Genomic DNA, 20,131 nt, shown 5'->3' with positions numbered 1-20,131 from the left:
TCTAGCTATGAAGTAAAGGCTCTAGCAAAATTTGTAATTTCCACGAGGTGTTTAGACCCGCTTTAGGCAGGGTAGGGGTCCTCTTTGAGACCGTATAAGGTATTACAATGGGCCCACTGGTGGCCTAAGTAGTGAGCTGTTACCATAGAGTCCAGCTCAGCGCTGCAACCTAACCTACCCTAATAATTTCTCCAACTGAAATATTTTTAGGTTATGGATATGGCGCAAATCCAAAAACCAATAGGTTGGCTATGATATGGTTTTAGCGTTATGCTATGCCACCATTAATCGATTACATTGATTTCCATAAGGTTGGTTCGATCGGCTGTTTTATCTGGTTATGGACAAGTTACCATTAATTGGCGCTTCTACGGCCCTTTACGTTTATTTTGAATAAACAGGCTGCTAAATGGAAATATTTTTGCCATACAACATTTCTCAAATGCACTGTTCCGTTCCCTTTCACAGCTGATCTCATTGACGTTTTGTTATAAACAATTCAGCAATCAAATTCGACAAAATGTCAACAAATGGTAAATATTAATTAAAAAGTAATTATATGTTACATTTTTAATAACTATGTGCTCTAAAGGTATAGCACCAAATGCAAAAAGACCCAAATTGGAGACCAAATACACGCCGAATGGGAAGTTCAAAGAGGACAATGATGAGTATGGTAAGAACTCGTGAGCTGCATTGGAATACTCCCTTCACATTGCTAATAATATATGTATATTACAGAGCTAGAGCCATCTGCCTTCAATCCAAAGTATCGCGTCTGCCCATACCTAGACACAATAAATCGCCACTTACTCGACTTTGACTTCGAAAAATTGTGCTCAATCTCATTGACACGCATCAATGTATATGCATGTCTCGTATGCGGCAAATACTTCCAAGGTCGTGGTAACAAAACACATGCTTACACACATTCCGTATCAGAGGCGCATCACGTTTTCCTCAATCTACAAACGCTACGCTTCTACTGCCTACCAGATAATTATGAAATCATTGACTCTTCTCTAGATGATATAAAATATGTGCTGAATCCAACATTTGAACCGAAAGAAATAAGACAACTAGATCGCGCTGAGCCTAAATATTCGCGCACAGTTGATGGTACTTTGTATTTACCTGGTGTTGTGGGTTTGAACAACATTAAAGCCAATGACTATTGCAATGTGGTATTGCATGCGCTTTCGCATGTTGGACCATTACGTGATTACTTTCTGCGTGAACAAAGTTATGCAAAAATAAAGCGTCCACCCGGTGATTCCATATTCAATTTAGTACAACGATTTGGTGAATTGATGAGAAAAATGTGGAATCCGAGAAATTTTAAAGCACACGTATCACCACATGAAATGCTGCAAGCGGTTGTGCTGTGGTCAAATAAACGCTTTCAAATCACCGAACAAGGTGATCCAATTGATTTTCTTTCATGGTTTTTGCATACGCTGCATCGTGCTATGAAGGGTAATAAAAAACCCGATTCATCTATAATTTATAAAATATTTTTGGGTGAAATGAAAATTTATACACGTAAAATCCCGCCAGTGGAATTGGACGATACGCAAAAATCGCTTTTGATCGCCACTGAGGAATATCAGGAAAAATGCGAAAACTCCAATTTTTTATATCTCACTTGCGATCTACCGCCTCCGCCACTCTTCACAGATGAATTTCGTGAAAATATAATACCACAAGTGAATCTTTATCAATTGTTGGGAAAATTTAATGGTGCCACAGAAAAGGAGTACAACACATATAAAGATAATTTTCTGAAACGTTTCGAAATCACGCGATTGCCACAGTATATTATTTTGTACATAAAACGCTTTACAAAGAATACGTTCTTTTTGGAGAAGAATCCAACCATTGTTAATTTCCCTATCAAGTAAGTGAATGCTTTATGTTTTTTTTTCTTTATACCCAGAAGCGACCATCTATAGTATATATATACCATCGCGACAAGACTGGAATACCAGACAACATACGGTACCGGGTGCCTTCAACATATTCACGGATGGTTCTAAGCTTGACGGTGGGAGCAGGTCTCGTTTCACCGGATCTGGGTCTCTTTTCGCCTACCAGATCACTGTAGTGTTTACCAAGCAGAAATGCTGGCAATACACAGGGCTGTGATTCATCTCGGGTCTATGCCTAAGGATGGTAAACGGGTTGTTGTTGTTGTAGCGATAAGGTTGCTCCCCGAAAGCTTTTGGGAGTGTCATCGATGTGATGGTCCTTTGCCGGATACAAATCCGGTACGCTCCGGTACCATAGCATCATTAAGGTGCTAGCCCGACCATCTCGGGAACGATTTATGTGGCCACGTTAAACCTTCATGCCATTCCCTCCCTCCCTACCCCCAAATTCCATGAGAAGCTTGGGCTCGCCAGAGCCTCGTCTGTTAGTGAAACAGGATTCGCCGCGGATAGGTGAGGTTGACAATTGGGTTTGGAGAAGCTATGTATTGCGCTGGCAACCTGAAGGGTTGCGCTACACAGCCACTTGAATATGGTACTTTAGACGCCTCTTACGACAGGCATACCTACCGCGGGTATATTCTAATCCCCTAACCCGCTGGGGGGATGGTAAACGGGTGTTTATTTTCTCTGACAGCCAGGCCGCATTAAAGGCCCTGGACTCATTCGTCGACAACGCAAAGTCAGTCACTGAATGCCGCAGATCTCATAACGAGATGGCTCAGCACTTCAGTATCAACCTTACATGGGTACCTGGGCACAGGGATATTGAAGGCAACTGCAGAGCAGACGAGCTGGCCAGAAGAGGCACCACCGACCATATCCTTCCGGGAAATTATTCGTTAGGTATACCCATGGCGTGTGAACACAAGCACTATAAGAAATGCATATGGACTATGGTCAGCCATATCATCGTGTGAGACATCCAGGCTAACCTGGCCCTCATATGACAAGGGGCGCACAAGAGCGCTTCTGATTTTAAACAAATCAGTTCTATCAGGGCATTGTTTAATAGGCACACATGGTGCTAGAATGGGGGTAATGACCGACTATTGTCGCAGCTGCAGATGTAGGGAAGAGGAGGAGAGTGTCCACAACCTTCTCTGTCGGTGTCCAGCGCTCAGTAGGCGTAGGTTGGCCATCCTTGGTAAACGTTTTCTACATGTCCTTGCTGAGGTCTCTAGTTATGAAGTCAAGGCTCTAGCAAAATATATAAATTCCACGAAGTGGTTCGATGCGCTTTAGGCAGGGTAGGGGTCCTCTTTGAGACCGTATAGGGTATTACATTGGCCCATTGGCAACCTAAGTAGCGAGCTGGTACCATAGTGTTCAGCTCAGCCCTCGCAACCTAACCTACCTACCCAGAAGCGCTAGCAAATTATTTTAACTCCAACTAGCCGGTTTCGATTTATACTTCCTTACGTGCATCTGGAATAGCTTGCTTCTTTTTTGTTTTAATTGACTTACGCGGTCTGAAATCGCTTTGCATCATGCGCTGAGTGAGTGAAAACGACGTTTCCATTGCTAGTTTACATCTTAACGTTTGTTTATTTGTTTTGCAGTAGTAACACTCCTAGAAGGTTTTGTGGAGTGCCTCCGGTATGAGACTGTGTTGACATCATTCATACATTCCAAAAATCCATTCAAATAGTAGAATCGACCGCGCCTAAAGCAGAGTACAATGCGGATTCATATACGGTCAAGGGTATCAAGTCCGGCAGCACTCTCCGAAAACCTAGGGAGGTCATTTTGCCTCTGATACTTGTTTAGATAATAAGAAACTATCTTAAACGTAATGACACACGTTATCTGAGTTGAAGCGCAGGCAAATCAGTATACAGGTATAAACATACTTGATATGACAGCAGCTTCTGGATATATAGTATTTAGTTGCGCCATCTCACTGAGACTCTTTTGAAAAAGCAATTTTTTTTTTTTTTAGGAATGTGGATTTTGGCGATATTCTGGCAATGAAGAATCGCGATCAACTCAAAAATACCAAATACAATCTGGTGGCGAACATTGTACATGATGGTGAACCAAAAAAAGGTACTTATCGAGCGCATATCTTGCATAAAGCCAACGGTCAGTGGTATGAAATGCAAGATTTGCATGTTACGGAAATTTTACCACAAATGATAACGCTTACAGAATCTTACATACAGATTTATGAACGTAGTACTGAATAAAAGTAAATAAATATAATACAGACATATGATAAGTATGTATGAAAACTCATTTTTCGATAAGTTTGTGTTCAAGTTTGTATGTAATAAATTTAAATTTGTATTTTAAGAAAAATAATTGAAAAACGACAACTTGATTAGTTTCGATACTAACGATATTGAACGATGATACACCGTACGTTGCAACGTGAGTGTTCCACCGGTAAGGAGCCACATCGTGATGCTCAGCAAAGTATTTGATAGGAGAGGGCGTAGTCCCATCTGACACTAATCGATTTTGTACTAAGACAATTTAAAGGTTTTTGCACCAGAAAGGGTGCTATTTGCATCGATCATTCGGCGATGGTGTATACTATGGGACTCTGTTAAAATGAGAAGGTAGAGTAGTTGATTCAACACTTTTGTGGAATTCAAGAGGAAGCATTTTATTAAATTTGGTGTTTCACGCCCTAAAAAGATAGTATGGGGCATTCAGTGGCTATAAAGGGTTAGTAAGAACTATTTGGTTGAAAGACCAACCTGCTCATTCTAGACGCACAGGGAGAAATCGCAGTGGGCATACAAATTTTCGAGCGTAAGTATGGGCAATAGCTGGTAAGAATCCTAAAAGCTATTCTTACAGGACACTGTAGACTTGAACAGCCACAATCCGAAGCTGGGCATAATATCGAACGGAGATGGGAGACCATATCCTCCTGAAGTGTGATGCAATCTCAAGACGCAAGGCTAAGTTTATGGGCTCACCATGGCCAGAGCATTCTTACATCAAATCCCTCAAGCCAGGTGAACTGCTAGGGTTCATCAGAGATGTCGGCTTGAATGAGGAGCTGAGGGCACAATAGACCAATGATCGCAGTGCGATCATCAATTAATTATCTATCTTTCTATGGGCAATCTTTGCTAGTAAAGCTTTATGTATCAACCATATAGGTTCCCTTGCGACCTCTCAAGCTTATATTATTCCGACTTTTAAATGGTGGGCGTCAAATAGATCTTTCCCGAAAGGTAAGCTTCCGTGTTTAAAGATAATTATCTAATAACTAAGTTTAAACAGAGACAAACAACGAGACACCAATAATTTATCGCTGAAATTTAGTCACAAGAAAGCATATCGATTCAAAACGTCTTGGACATAGTAAGACTTATGGGGAACCACAATGCGCCTTTGACTATTCTTGTTATTCTTGAATATCGTCAAGGAGGGCTCGGGTAAAGGTAAAGTCATATCGTCCCGGAACATGGAGGAATTGAGAGAGAAGAGCCCAATCTCTCAACTCCCGAGGGATGATATTCTCAGGCAGAACTGGGAGATAAGGGTACGTGGGAGGAAAGTAGAATTGAGAACATTCATCAGCTAAATAGAATAGTATTGTACACCGGTGGCTCGAAGACGCCCGAGGAGATTGGATCTGGAGTCGTTGGACCCAGAGCCAAGATATCAGCACCCCTGGGAGCATACCCGAGCATTTTTCAAGGGAAGTATTCGCCATAAGCCAGAGCGTTGACCTGAACCTTCAGCGCGAATACTCCAATGAAACAATTGCCATACTCAGTGACAGTCAGGCCGCCCTCAAGGCGATCTCAGCGTCTGAAATAAAATGACCACAGGCCCTTGATTGCGTTGAAAAGCTAAATCAACTATGAGCACACAACGAACTACTGTTGGGCTGGGTTCCTGGCCACAGAGGAGTTGAGGGTAATGAGCAGGCGGACAGCCTAGCCAGAGAGGCAGCAACGACACGACCTATGGGTCCCGAACCGTTCCTGTCAGTAGACCCGCAGGAAATTAGAGGGCATCTATTAGTAGAAGAAAGGGAAAAGAAGGACGAACACTGGCGCAATATGCCAGGCCTGAGACAATCTAAGTTACTATTAGGGGGTTACAGCACAACTCGATATAGGGCATTAATATGCCTCTCGAAGGATAACCTAAGAATCCTAACAGCTATTCTTACAGGACACTGAAGACTGAACAGTCACATGCAAAAGCTAGATATATTATCGAACAACACATGTCGGTTTTGTGATCGATCAGCAGAGACAGCGGACATTGTACTCCTGGAGTGTGGCGCAACCTCAAGACGTAGGGGTAAGTTTATGGGCTCACCATGGCCAGAGCAAGGAGCTAGTGTTCATGTTGTTGTTGTTGTAGCGATAAGGTTGCTCCCCGAAGGCTTTGGGGAGTGTTATTGATTTAATGGTCCTTTGCCGGATATAGATCCGGTACGCTCCGGTACCACAGCACCATTAAGGTGCTAGCCCGACCATCTCGGGAACGATTTATGTGGCCACATTAAACCTTCATGCCATCACCTCCTTCCACACCCACAAGTTCCATGAGGAGCTTAGGGTCGCCAGAGCCTCGTCTGTTAGTGAAACAGGATTCGCCGCGGATAGGTGAGGTTGACAATTGGGTTTGGAGAAACTATATATTGCGCTGGCAACCTGAAGGGTTGCGCTACACAGCCCCTTGAATCTGGTATTTTAGTCGCCTCTTACGACAGGCATACCTACCGCGGGAATATTCTGACCCCCTAACCCGCTGGGGTGATATGCTAGGGTTCATCAGAGACGTCGGCTTGGATGAGGTGCTGTGAAGCAGCTGAAGGCACAATAGACCACTGGTCGCAGTGCGATCCTCAATTAATTATCTATCTATTTATTCTTGTTATTCCTTTTTGCCGCAGTAAAACCTACGAATACAACGGGTTTCAAATTTTAGTAGAAAAATCTGGCGCATGCGTCGATCCACCTGTATCTATTACCATGTACCACTGACATTTGTGTCATAATCAAACGTTCTTTCCTTCTGGCAGTGTTTACCTTGACCAATGCCATTTGGTAAAAGGTAACAAATAAAAAATCGATTTAACACCATACACAGCAGACTACGCAATTTAAATTAAAACTAAAAATAAAATAAAGTTATGGCTGAAGGTACATATGAATATGAATGTATGAGAGCAGAATTGTTGGGCATAGAAAAACCCAATGAGGAGGAATTCGAGAAAGCGCGCGCAGAACGCTTGAAACGTGAGCAGGATGAGCAAGAGGCAGCCGAGGCTGCGGTAATAAAAACAAAATAACGATACATTCAATATTTTTATAAACAAACCTTGTTTAAAAAGAAAATTATGTTCCTTTTTTACAGCTACTGGAACAGCAAGAGGATCAAATGCGTAATGTTGGAGGCCGTCTTGATGAGCTAAATACCATACTCACTTCGACGCAACAAAAAATCAATCGCTTCAAACAATCAGCAGCGGGAAGTCTCTCGAACATTTTTAGCCGTGGTTCGGTTGATATACCAGATGGCACACCCTCCACATCAGCGACCGCCAGTCGACGCAATACTACTGCAACTGGCGGTAGTAATAGTGGTCAGAGCGATGAGAAGACTAACTCAGCAGAAGCTTACGATGATATGAAAGAACAAGAAGAAGCCGGAGATATAAAACCGATTATACCGACAGCGAAAATTCGAGAAGCTAAAATGGATATGCAGAAAAAGATGACCACACATCTAGATAAATTGGATAGCTTAATTAATAAGGCCGAGAACGCAGAGGTTTCAATGTCGGAGCAAACAAAGCAAATGAGACGTATGGCAAAGTAAATAGGGATAGGTGGTTGTGAAAAGGTTTTGGAATGCGTCGGGAATAAAAAAAGTGAATATTTTTAAGTTAAATGTTTAATTTTAAGTGGTAAACCAGTTAATTACAAATTCGAAAAAATTCTTCCGACCTTCTGCTTCGCGGAAGTTACATATACATTAAGGTGGGTCGATTTGTATGGACAAAAGTTAACCGATATCTCGCCATCGATTTTTCGATAGGACTTGGGCTCATGGAAAAAAAGATCCACTACGCATACCCAAATAATTTTAGAGCCTGCGAAATTTAATTTTTTTTTACTTTTTTCGACTTTGATTTTAAGGTTTTTTTCATGGCCTACTAAAATATTTTCATATGTATGTATACGCTGTCCGACCCCATGATTCAATCACAAGAGGTTTGCTCGACAGCCAAAATTTTTGACAATTGCGGCCATCTTGCTCCCAAGTTGAACTGACATCCCCTGACTGTGTTGCTTCTTGGCAAGTTCGTTTAAAAAAAGGAGTTAAAGGAAAAATCTTAGAATAAAAATATATTTCAGCAACACTTATATCTATTTGACGTTGTAATTTTTATTTATTTTTGAAAAAAAAAAACTTTGTTTTGATCACATGAAAATTGGTAAGTTTAGACAAAAATTTAATAATGAAGCAATATACAGGAACTATTCTTGATTTTGCAGGTGTTAAGCATTACGAAGTACCCGCTGCTGCAGTTTAATTGTTGTGAATTCGATTGCTTAGTTTGAGGTAAGACAATTAATTGTAAAACATAAATTTAAAATTTATTCGTGACCATTTTTCAGATTAATCAAAATAAAGGACACCCATCCAAAACCATTGTGACGGTGAGTGACCGGTTCTGCACATTTTAAGCACACATTAAGGTATGCATAAGTAGTTCACTTTCAGTTTTAGCCTGTTTAAATTAGTTGAAAGCACACACATACACTCATGGACAAAATAAGAGTCGTACACACCTTTGGTTCTTTATCATTACAAGATTTTGAATGAAAACCAATTTTGTGTAATAATATTAATAACTCTAGTTACATATACTAAACATATGTAAGTCATTATAATTCATTCATTTTATAACTGGCAGTGATGCGCATCCCGTGATACTCGACCATATCGGACCAATTTTCGAAATTAACTTCTTGAGGTTAAGGCCGAACCTGAATCCTTAACGGCAATCGTGATACCGGTTGGACAATTTTCAACAAACCGACGAACAACTAACATTTGCGAGCGCAACTTGTATAGTTTCCCCACCCTAGGCATATTGATAAGGTAGTAAAGCTACGCCTAATATATTATTATTGCAATTGGTAAACATTTTTATTTATTTTCAGGTCTTATGGGGGCGTATCGCCTTTTACAACCAGGCCGTGTTGTGATTTTAGAATTAAGTCACCTATAATTATATTATAACATAGAATGAAATAAATGGATAATTATTTAACACACAATATATATTTCAGTTAAAATAACCAAGTTGTAGCAAATATTTTAAAATTCACTTATACTTAATTAACTATAATTAAGTAAAATTTAAATTAAAATGTTAATGCAAATATTTATAATAAACCACTTTTTCCATTGAAACTGCTCATGAATATTTGAAGGTTTGGTCATATACGGTCGAATGGTTGAAGCGAATTTTCTCCAATTCGCATTCCTAGCACCTGTGAAAATCTTATTCTTGCTTACCGGTGCACTTAACGGACAATGTGAGCATACAAGAATTATGTATTTGTAAGAAATTAATACAAAGTACATATGGGGTATTCCATCCCATTTCGACCAATTTTGAACCCGACCCCTTTAGAATTGGCTGAACGTTTTTCTTCTTTTTCTAGCTTACGAAAACGTTTTTCAGAAGTTTTTCAAATTTTTTCATCCAACTCAAAAAAAGTTATGAATTTTTAAAAAAAACACCGTTTTTGTTTTCAAAATGCTATAACTTTTTCAAAAATTTACCGTTTGGGATCTTTTTTTTTTTAAATTTGTTTTTAAATGTACTTTTCGGAAAAAATACAAAAAAATTTGTAGTTTTTTTTTTTTCAATTAAATAAAAAAAAATCGGCCCACTCCGGAATTAGTGGGGATGATTGCAGAATTGAAGTTTTTTATGAGAAAAAAAAATGGCGAAATCCGAAAAATCTCGAAAAACTGAAAAATTACAAAAAAAAAAAACTAAAAATTTTTTTGTATTTTTTCCGAAAAGTACATTTAAAAACAAATTTAAAAAAAAGATCTCAAACGGTCAATTTTTGAAAAAGTTATAGCATTTTGAAAACAAAAACGGTGTTTTTTTTAAAGTTCATAACCTTTTTGGAGTTGGATGAAAAAATTTGAAAAAATTCTGAAAAACGTCTTTCGTAAGCTCGAAAAAGAAGAAAAACTTTCAGCCAATTTTAAAGGGGTCGGGTTCAAAATTGGTCGAAATGGGATGGAATATCCCATATACAAACTTTGAAAAGCTTGAATTTGCATATGTTTTGTTGCAAAGATTCGCAGTCCCCGCGAAAGTATCTGTATGGTACTGTTTAAGCCGTCTTTATCAATACATCAACGGCGGCGAACTTCTTATGCGCAGCCGTGCGCGGCGAGTGGACAGGCGCCAACACGACCACTACCATCGTCCTAAATAATGCACAGCAATGAACTAGTCAAAAACCAATAGCCGGCAATCGCGGGCGCGCTTCTTTTGGTTATCTTTGCATACCAATCGTGTATATACATATATTTAGTTTGAATATATGTATGTATATTGACGCTAATTTCATTTAGTATTAAATGTTTGTAAAAAGTGAATTGTGTAAAATCATTAATAAACATTAATAAACTGAAACTATGACGTCTTGCAAAAACTAAACAATCATATTTTTATTTGTGCAAAAAGTAGTGCAGTGCAGCGAAGAGACGCCAATTATTCAGGAACAGTAATACTATTATACATATGTACTTATTTATTTCGTCTGTGCGTTTAAACATACTTAAAATGCAAAATTGATAACTATTAATATACTACCTTTCTTACTAGTCTACTACCATTCTTACCATCATGGGGAAAAGTTATTCCCCTTTTTCCTTCCTTCAGAAATACAACCCGGAGTGATTTTAGAATTTGGGAGTGTCAAAGCTCTGCTGCCAGTTGGAGAACAAACCTCTAGTAATTGAATCATGGTCCGACCCAAAAAAAAAATTTTTTTATCGCCAACGTTTTTAGCGGGCATTTTTGGGTCGGACAGGGTATACATGAAAATTTTACAATGAAATTTTTTTTAGTCGGTCATGAAGAAAACCTTAAAAATCAAAGACAAAAAAGTTAAAAAAAATGAAATTTCGCAGGCTCGAAAAGTATTTTTTGGGTATGCGTAGTGGAACTTTTTTTTCTGAGCTCAAATCCTATCGAAAAGTCGATGGCGCGATATCGGTTAATAAATCGACCCAGTCTAATATACATATATTATGAAAAAACATGCACGCATAAAGAACAGTTCCGAAATTTTTTTGAAATTAGTTGGAGCTGTGAAAGTCTTAAACCGAGTATGGTCATATCATCTTATATGTAGTCATCCCTATAGCACAAAGTTGTTGTTGTTGTTGTTGTAGCGATAAGGTTGCTCCCCGAAGGCTTTGGGGAGTGTTATCGATGTGATGGTCCTTTTCCGGATACAGATCCGGTACGCTCCGGTACCATAGCACCATTAAGGTGCTAGCCCGACCATCTCGGGAACGATTTATGTGGCCACATTAAACCTTCATGCCATTCCCTCCCTCCCCACCCCCAAGTTCCATGAGGAGCTTGGTGTCGCCAGAGCCTCGTCTGTTAGTGAAACAGGATAAGCCGCGGATAGGTGAGGTTGAGAATTGGGTTTGTAGAAGCTATATATTGCGCTGGCAACCTAAAGGGTTGCGCTACACAGCCCCTTCAATCTGGTATTTTAGTCGCCTCTTACGACAGGCATACCTACCGCGGGTATATTCTGATCCCTTAACCCGCTGGGGGGATAGCACAAAGTCTTCTGCTCCAGTATATCACGACCATATGCACATGGCTTTAAAAAGCATGCCTAACCCCTCCATTCCCATGAAAGATAAATGGATTACCGGACTTTCGTTGAATGAATTTCGGAAATTTAGTTAACTTATCTTTGATTTTTGAATTTTCCCCATTTTCAAAGTTCGCTTCCGAAACATACATATATACATACATTTAGAGGTAGCGAACCTTTCCAAAAGAACCCTACCTAATATATTTTATTTATTTACTTTGTCTGAAAAATTTAAAAAAATTTAAAATGTTATCATGATCTGCTTTCAATTTCTCATTTGAATTGCATAATTTTGTTCAAGCTCATATATCAGGCATTTATTATAAGGGGTCAAAAGGCAGATCTTCGAATAAAATGAAAAGCGCAGATACAAAAAAAAGTTGGCTGAATCTGTATCTGAACCATACCAGCATTCGCCTATCCTGCTTCGGCCCTTACGTCAAAAACACTCAATCGCCAGTGATTTTTTCAGTTTTTGAACTCGTTTACTTTTATAAAAAAAAAGTCACTTGTGCCAAGCAATTCAGTTGTTCCAAAGAATCACTAGAGACTAAAATTCACTGCCTTCATGTAACAAACGTTTCCAAAGAAGAAATCATTAGTGACAAAAAGTCACTTCTACCAAAATATAACCCAGTTCCCCAAAATTCGCTGGTGATAAAATGGTTACTTGTTCGAAATTTTTACTTTCTGAATCCAACTTGAAGTTGTCGCAGAAAAAAGTACCGAAGTATGTCCGAAAGCAATGTCAAAATTGTTTCGACTAGATCTGAAGATGTTTACGAAACAGTCAGGATATGATCCCAATAGAAGATATTTGAACAGATTCCAAAGAAAAATAAACTTGGCCCAAAAGAGCCCAGGTAGGTTCGGGAGTCTATTTCTTGAGGCAGCAGTTTTTTTTTTTTTTTTTACACAATTTTTGACTATGCATATGCTTCCGAAAATATTTTCGCTAATGCAATTGAAAAGATAATTTTATAATTCAATTAATTATTCTTTCTCGCATGTTGTATTGAATCTATAAAAAATAGGTCTATAGGTTTAGCAGAAATTAATGCGAATATTGCTTTAATCAACATTCATTAAGTAGAAAGTCTGCACGAAATAATTAAATAACCAAAACACCAAAAAAACAAAACACTTCTATAATTCTGGGAAACGAACATACCATATTTTTAAGATATCAAAACTGATAAGTAAAAAGTCATTCAAAAAATTTAACAACACAAAAATGTATTTATTTTATTTTTTATGATTCAAGAACCCGAAGACTTATATTTAACTAAATTAATCTTCGTTTTTATTGCAATAATTTTGCCTACAAGATTTAAACGTCTATTTACGCACAGAAGTTTCAAAAATTTTACTTACTTCTGCAAGCGTATAGAGGAATTTGGATTGTTTCGTTCCAACGTCATGCACGAAGCTACACATATTGCGCCTAGACAAGCGTCGGGAGGTGGTGGCGATCCAAAGGAAATGTTGAAAACACCAATGGGTGAATGTAAGCTTAATTTATAGAGTATTTACTAGAACCTTTGCTGTATGTTAGTTTTTGTTTTTTATATTTTACATTCAATTTATTGATAATGAACACAATTACTTTGATTACGTTTTTGGCTAGTTCCATATACATAGATAATTATACATTATGGAGGCTCACAACTGCTTCAAAACAGCTAGGATCGCTGCAAACAAAGCCATTAGGTCAGCTAAGCAGAAATTTTATAATAACAAGTTTAGTGCTGCTTTGAGTTCGAAGGAAACCTGGAAGTCGATTAAACATATTGGTATTGGAAAATCCAAATGTGATATTTCTGTCCTCCCTGATGTAGACATTAATGAGATAAATATAAATTTTGTAAATCTGCCAATCTCAACTGACAATATATGTGCTGATAAGTATTGTATTCGCGCTAATGTTGATTTTGGTCCTCTTGAGTTTGCTAGTGTCGATGATTGTGATGTCGTTCAAGCCATTCTTTCAGTAAAGTCTAATGCTATGGGGTTCGATGGTATATGTCCGAAATTTTTAAAAATATTTCTTCCTAAAATCCTTCCTCACTTAACCTACTTGGTTAACTCTGTGCTGACGTCCTGTGTATTTCCCAAATGTTGGAAAGTTGCTAAGGTAATCCCAATCCCCAAGCAAAACAAGGAGTATAGGCCTATAGCTATTCTGCCTTTCCTTTCCAAGGTCGTCGAACGAATTTTGCACTGCCAGATAAATACTTATGTGCAGAATAATAACCTTCTCACAGATTCCCAGTCTGGATTCAGGTCAAATCGTAGCTGTAAAACGGCGCTCCTATCGGTGATAGAGGATATTCGAGAACAAGTTGACAAAAATTTTACTGCTTTCCTGACTCTTCTCGACCATTCAAAAGCGTTTGACTCGGTCGACCACACCGTTCTCTGCAAGAAGCTGGACAACCTATTTTATTTCTCCAACTGTGCAACAGCCCTAATCAGATCGTATTTGGCCGACCGAACTCAGGCAGTAAATGTTGGTAGCAGAAAGTCTGACTTCGTCAGTGTTTTAAGAGGAGTCCCCCAAGGCTCAATCCTTGGTCCCCTGTTATTTGTTTTGTATATAAACGATTTGCCTGGTGTTCTCAAGTATTGTAATATTCACATTTATGCTGACGACGTACAATTGTATATGTGCTGTCCTAGTGATCGTACCAGTTCATGTATTAATAACTTAAATTACGATTTGTGTCAAATTGGTACGTGGGCTTCTATGAACGGCTTATGTCTTAACCCTAAGAAGTCGAATTGTATAGTCATTCATAGAAGGTCACTAGATAAAAGTGGAATGGAAAATTTAATTTTAGACAACACTATTATAGAATACGTTGACACGGCAAAAAATCTAGGTATAGTTTTTAACAAAACCCTGACATGGAAAGATCACATCTTCCGCACAGTGGGAAAAGTGTATGGGATGCTTCGTACACTCTGGCTTACACAATATTTTACTCCGTTACATATTCGTCTACTAATAGCAAAAGCGTACTTAATACCTACGCTCCTTTATGGTTGTGAGGTTACTCCAATTGTGACTATGTATGTAATAGGAAACTTAATGTTGTGTATAACAACATTGCTAGATACGTCTATGGGTTGAAAAGACTTGACCACGTCTCTCAACATGCTTACAGGTTGCTAAACATTTCTTTCGATAACCTTATTAAACTTAAAACGCTCACTGCGCTACATAAATTAATATATATGAAGGAACCTGACTATCTGTATCGGAGGCTAAATTTTCTCCAGTCGTCTAGATCTGTTCTCCTTACCCACTTCAGACATCGTATGCTAATATCTGATCGCTAGTTCTTCATTAATTCCATACGTCTTTGGAACTCGCTCCCTTCTAGACTTAGGCTTATAAGCAATGCTCTGCTCTTCAATAAAGAATTAACAAGTTTCTATAATAACCTAGACAATTAAATTACTGATTCCTTCTAAGCAAATGTACTCTATCATTCCTTTATTTATCTATTTACTATTTATTAAATATATTATTTGTTGTAACCTTTTCTTAGCCATAGTCATTAGCTTTAAGTTTCAAGATTAGATTGTTCCTATTTTATGCCTTTTACCGACTAGCACTGTAAAATAATTTTTGTCAAATTGTTGTGCTGGGATGAATTGCCTAATAAATACAAATGCAAATATGAAACACAAGTACATATGTATTTACATACCTGCTGAGTACCTTAAATTGTTGCAAATTAACTTATATGTATAACCTCTGAATACTTAACGATACTTTGAATTTAAATTACGAAAAATCATACAATTTGATTGTTAATTACAAACTTAGCAAATTAAGCGTATTGAAAGTTCATTAATACACACAAATAAATAAACTTATATAATCAAGAATACTAAGTGCATATCTATATATATATATATAATTCAAATTATGTATGTTAAAATTCCACTGGAAACCTTCCAGAGATTGTCATGGACAAAAAAAAGATTCCGATATATGAAGATAGCTTGTCAAAAAAATGGGATTGGGATAGATATAGAGATACGGAGTGCATGAATGAGGAAGGAGTGTTCCAGAAAAGTGGCTAGTGTAAAGGTTTTTAAAATTAATGAAAGATAAAGTTGCTTGAGAAAACAAAACTGCTCGTTCCACTAATAGTCTACACAATCTCTAAATAAAAAAATGGTAATAGGTAGATGGGATAGGTCTGTACAATGAAGATGTTAAAGCAAAATGGATAGAAGAGGTCAATTTTAGCTCAATGCCCCCAAAAAAAAGATTTGGAATTTTTGATCGCATATCACTCGGAACCAACTGAATTGACCTCAGTGCAGCTTTCACCGTTGTATGAAGTATGGTTGGTTGGTTGGTTGGAGTGGCAAGTCCCAATTGAATGTATAAATTATAGTCTGACTTATAGTATATATAAATACAACACACGCCAACTTTCAGCTCATTTCTTGAACGCAAAGTTTCGCCGATTTGGATGAAATATACAACAATTGGTAGGAAAGAGACTTCTTCAGTGCATAGGTAGTAATTTTTTGGTATGTAGGAGCGTGGCATTAGATAAATATATCAAAATATGAAAGTCAAATATCTCTGAGGGTAGTTCTGCCAAACACTTTGCAGGCAGATATCCGATATTATATCAGTGGAGAAAAGTTGGAAGAATATTGCTAATGTGGGGAATTTGCAAAAGGAAGTATGCACTCATAGAATTATATTATCATAAATGTATAATACTACGTTATACCAATGATATTTTAACTTCATTTTAATTTTGACCAATTGTATGGTTAAGCCTATTTTATTAAGTTATTCGCTGATTTCAAGATAATTGCGTCGGTACCTACGTTGAAAGTTTTTTCCAAAAGCTGAAATACCAAAAGCGAGACATTGCTATAAATTTTGTTTGGGCGTACTTCACATAAACACCGTGTTGTACTGAGGAGTAAAAATTATTCGAAAGGGATTGCGGCACATCTGTCATAAAGGGAAATGTTTTTCTCATGTCCTGAAAGCTTCTTGCAAGCTTAAATTTTTTATCCCTTATCCTTATCCTTATTAGTTCTTTATAATCATTAGAAACTTGAGATATCCCCAAAGATATGGACTCAGATGATTTTAGATACAATTATTCCAAGTGATATGAGATAAATGGGAAATAATCTCTATCCTATCCAAAAACTTAAATAACGAATGTTTGTAAGCCTAATATCAATTTGAATCTTCATAAAAAATGTAACTTAGCTGAAAATGGTCTTGTGTATAACGATATAATTCCGGTAATAATAATGCATTATCATGTAGCTCATTTAAAAGCGAACCAAATAGCGTAGGCGAAACCATCACCACATGTATGGACATATCCTCTTTCCAATCCTTTAGTAATACATTATCACTATTAGTACTACATGCACTGCTAGCATCGTTAGTATCTCCATTTTCTACGTTTTTCTCTCCTGCTCGTCCACCTCCTTCTTCTTCGGTATCATCCAGTAGCCGAAAGAGTAATTTGAAACATTTATACCGTTCCAATTGTACCTCTAATATATTATTATTATTATGACCTCCGTGTGCTAATTGTTTGGTATTACGCAGCACCTGCAATTGTTTTTCTAGTACTTGCAACAATAAATATTTACGTTGTCTGTTGGGAAATATTGCTTCCAATAATACTTTACAAAATTGCATTGGTTGAGGCAAGAAGACCTCGTCTTCACCACCACCACCACCACCACCAGCAGTTACTTGAGTATCATCTATAATTTTATATAAAAGTTGGCAAGTTGGCGGAAATTTATCGTCATTAAAAATGCTCATTGTATTTATTTGTGCTCCTTCCTCATCTGCATACCTTTTTAAGAGCAAAGTATCAGCCCAAAGCTTCACTGCTTTATCGTTCAACATTGTTTCTCCGAGATATTGCAGACAACGCCCACAGTAAACATGCTTGTCTTTCAGTTTGATGCGCTGCAGCACTTCATCCAAATTAAGTACAATAAATTGAAAACCATAGAAGAAATCAGTTAGCTTGGGTACTAATACATCATCAAATGTTGGTCCATGATGGCAGAAAAATTCATTCATATCAATTGACCCAGATGGAAATTCTCTAACTCGTTGGCATTCATCTTGTGTTTTGAGTTCACATTTGCAATTATTGCATAAAATAATATACTGTGTACCTTCTGCTACATTTGGCTTGAGTGTGGAAAGCTTCTCTTTATTGGCAACTTGACTTGCTGCGTAATGCGCATCAGTTGGCACCAAATCGTTGGTAATGGTTAAACGAAAACTGGCATTGCATTCTTCCACTGTTAGGTTGCTAATGGTGCGCGCTTCTGCTGTGAAGAATTTTCCAAGTGCCACCCGTGTTGCTGTTGAGTATTCACGAAATGTTAGCGCATCATTTTCTACAATTATTTTAAGAAATTCCGTTTCGGTTAAACTATGATCAAATTGCAGGAAAACGTTTGCACAGCGCAAGTTTTGGCGTACTTCAATGCAAATGAAGCGCAGAGACATGCTCTGTGGAACGGTAATACTAATACAACCTCTTTTGATGCGTTAACTTGGTCGATACATGTAAAATGTATACTTTTCAGTGTCCAAGGTTAAAATTTTTATAGAAAATGTTTACGTTTGCTGTTTTGTAAATGTCATTGATTTCACCGCAGAAAATGTAGTTCCCTTTGTTTATTTTTTTGGCATTCGCGCTTTCAAGCAATACTGTCATTCTTTTCATCACAAATTTGGCTGCACTAAATTACTATAGTTCAGTTGTGGCGAACGCTATCGAATATTCGACGTCACTATACTGTCGCGAATATAACAATTACTATACATCACTTTGACAGTAAGTCTCAAGAATCGCAGTCCCGAATACCTGGCCTCCCGAGCCATTTCTTTTTTTTTTTTTTGATATAAATGACACTGCATTCGAAAGTGTCGTATGGTACGGTGCTTAAAAGAGCCCTTATACTGCCAGGTTGTCTAAAATTACTTATTCAATTCCGTTATGCATTTGCATTTAATTCCGTTAGTTTGCATATCATCAATATGTATTCAATATTCAATTTGTTCAATATGTATTCTTGGTATTTTAAGTGGCACCACGCCAGTTATTTGTTTGATTTAACTTAGAAATTTCTTTCATCTTATTTCGCATTTTGTATATAATGTATGGTATTTAAAATGGCACCACGCCAGACTTTCAATTTTCATTTATTCGGCTTAAATACATTTTCTATACTATTGGATTTTTTGCGACCTGTGTTCTTGCAAATATTTGGCGATTCTGCTGGCTCAAGGTCTCTTTAAATAAAACACATAGGTTTTTTTCCTTCCGATATATTTCGGTTACACTACGGTAACCGTCCTCAGGGAACTAAAAACGTACACAAATTTTTTATTAATAAATAAAGCCAAAAACTTTACAATAAAATTGATTAAAAATATCACATACATTATTTTACACGTCCTTCCGCCGTGACGTGGAGTTTGGTACTGGTCGTTTGTTTGTTAGTAAATATTTATAGTTGTGAGCGGAATGGTCAATGTCAGTTTTATAGTTCAGTCTAATGTGTTCTAGAGTGTTTACGATATGTAGCATTTCCAATGTAAAGCGCTTATTGTAGTGTTGCTCTTGTTGTAGAATGCTCGCGCTCTCGAAGCTCGGTATATGGCCGCTAGCTGCACAGTGAGACATTAGTGCAGTTTTTTGATTATTAGACTGTTGGCAATATTTTAAATCTGATTTGTGTTGCGACAATCTGGTTTTTAATTTTGATTTTGTTGTTCCTACGTAAACGCTGTTACATGGTTCGTTGTTTTTGCCGCCGCATGGGATTTTATATATGACATTGCTTTTTTCGGTTTCCGGTATCTTTGCTTTTGTTTTGTTAAAGAAACACCTTAATGTGTTGTTAGGTTTATGTGCAATTTTAACTTTTTCTCCGTCATAGCAATCAGACTTTGCGAGTCGTTCTGATAACCGCGATTTATATGTTACGGATCTAAAAATGGTAGGTTTTTCGGATTTTTGTATTCCTTTGTTAGATTTTGCATTTTTAATTAATGTTTTAATAATGTTGTTCGGGAAATCATTGCTCTTCAATATATTTTCCGCTTCTCTTATTACCTCGTTGTGGTACGTGTCGTCCGATATACGCAGCATCCGTTGTATACAGCGCATTGCTGTATTCATTATCATTGACTTCGGGTGTTTTGAGTGGAAGTTGATGATTCGTCCTGAAGAAGTGCAGTAG

General features: G+C 37.6%; 3 protein-coding genes across 3 annotated transcripts; 2 read left to right on the top strand and 1 right to left on the bottom strand.

The window, feature by feature from the left end:
- Positions 1 to 420: 420 nt before the first annotated feature.
- Usp39 (ubiquitin specific protease 39) lies at positions 421 to 4,286 on the top strand. The gene is made up of 4 exons (XM_067779205.1): positions 421 to 533; positions 593 to 676; positions 742 to 1,897; positions 3,931 to 4,286. The coding sequence occupies exons 1-4, from the start codon at positions 521 to 523 to the stop codon at positions 4,175 to 4,177; spliced, it is 1,500 nt and encodes a 499-aa protein (XP_067635306.1). The 5' UTR covers positions 421 to 520; the 3' UTR covers positions 4,178 to 4,286.
- A 2,681-nt stretch (positions 4,287 to 6,967) lies between these two features.
- LOC137250633 (uncharacterized) lies at positions 6,968 to 7,856 on the top strand. Its single transcript, XM_067783763.1, has 2 exons — positions 6,968 to 7,242; positions 7,326 to 7,856. The coding sequence occupies exons 1-2, from the start codon at positions 7,102 to 7,104 to the stop codon at positions 7,788 to 7,790; spliced, it is 606 nt and encodes a 201-aa protein (XP_067639864.1). The 5' UTR covers positions 6,968 to 7,101; the 3' UTR covers positions 7,791 to 7,856.
- Positions 7,857 to 13,066: 5,210 nt separating this feature from the next.
- On the bottom strand, positions 13,067 to 18,586 carry LOC137250632 (uncharacterized). The gene has a single exon (XM_067783762.1). It carries the CDS (start codon positions 18,387 to 18,389, stop codon positions 17,079 to 17,081), a length of 1,311 nt encoding a protein of 436 aa, XP_067639863.1. The 5' UTR covers positions 18,390 to 18,586; the 3' UTR covers positions 13,067 to 17,078.
- Positions 18,587 to 20,131: the final 1,545 nt, after the last annotated feature.

Source organism: Eurosta solidaginis, chromosome 4, assembly GCF_040869045.1.
Source record: "Eurosta solidaginis isolate ZX-2024a chromosome 4, ASM4086904v1, whole genome shotgun sequence".
Lineage (NCBI taxonomy): Eukaryota > Metazoa > Arthropoda > Insecta > Diptera > Tephritidae > Eurosta > Eurosta solidaginis.
Note: the sequence above shows the minus strand (reverse complement) of the source record. Positions and strands in the feature narration are given on the sequence as shown.

What these genes read in the sequence shown, in the direction of transcription:
- LOC137250632 (XM_067783762.1), bottom strand. Translation starts at nt 18,389, where the DNA reads ATGTCTCTGCGCTTCATTTGCATTGAAGTACGCCAAAACTTGCGCTGT.
- Usp39 (XM_067779205.1), top strand. An exon ending in AGAGGACAATGATGAGTATG is followed by an intron (nt 677 to 741) that starts GTAAGAACTCGT and finishes TGTATATTACAG; the next exon opens with AGCTAGAGCCATCTGCCTTC. An exon ending in ATTGTTAATTTCCCTATCAA is followed by an intron (nt 1,898 to 3,930) that starts GTAAGTGAATGC and finishes TTTTTTTTTTAG; the next exon opens with GAATGTGGATTTTGGCGATA.
- LOC137250633 (XM_067783763.1), top strand. Translation starts at nt 7,102, where the DNA reads ATGGCTGAAGGTACATATGAATATGAATGTATGAGAGCAGAATTGTTG. An exon ending in AAGAGGCAGCCGAGGCTGCG is followed by an intron (nt 7,243 to 7,325) that starts GTAATAAAAACA and finishes CCTTTTTTACAG; the next exon opens with CTACTGGAACAGCAAGAGGA.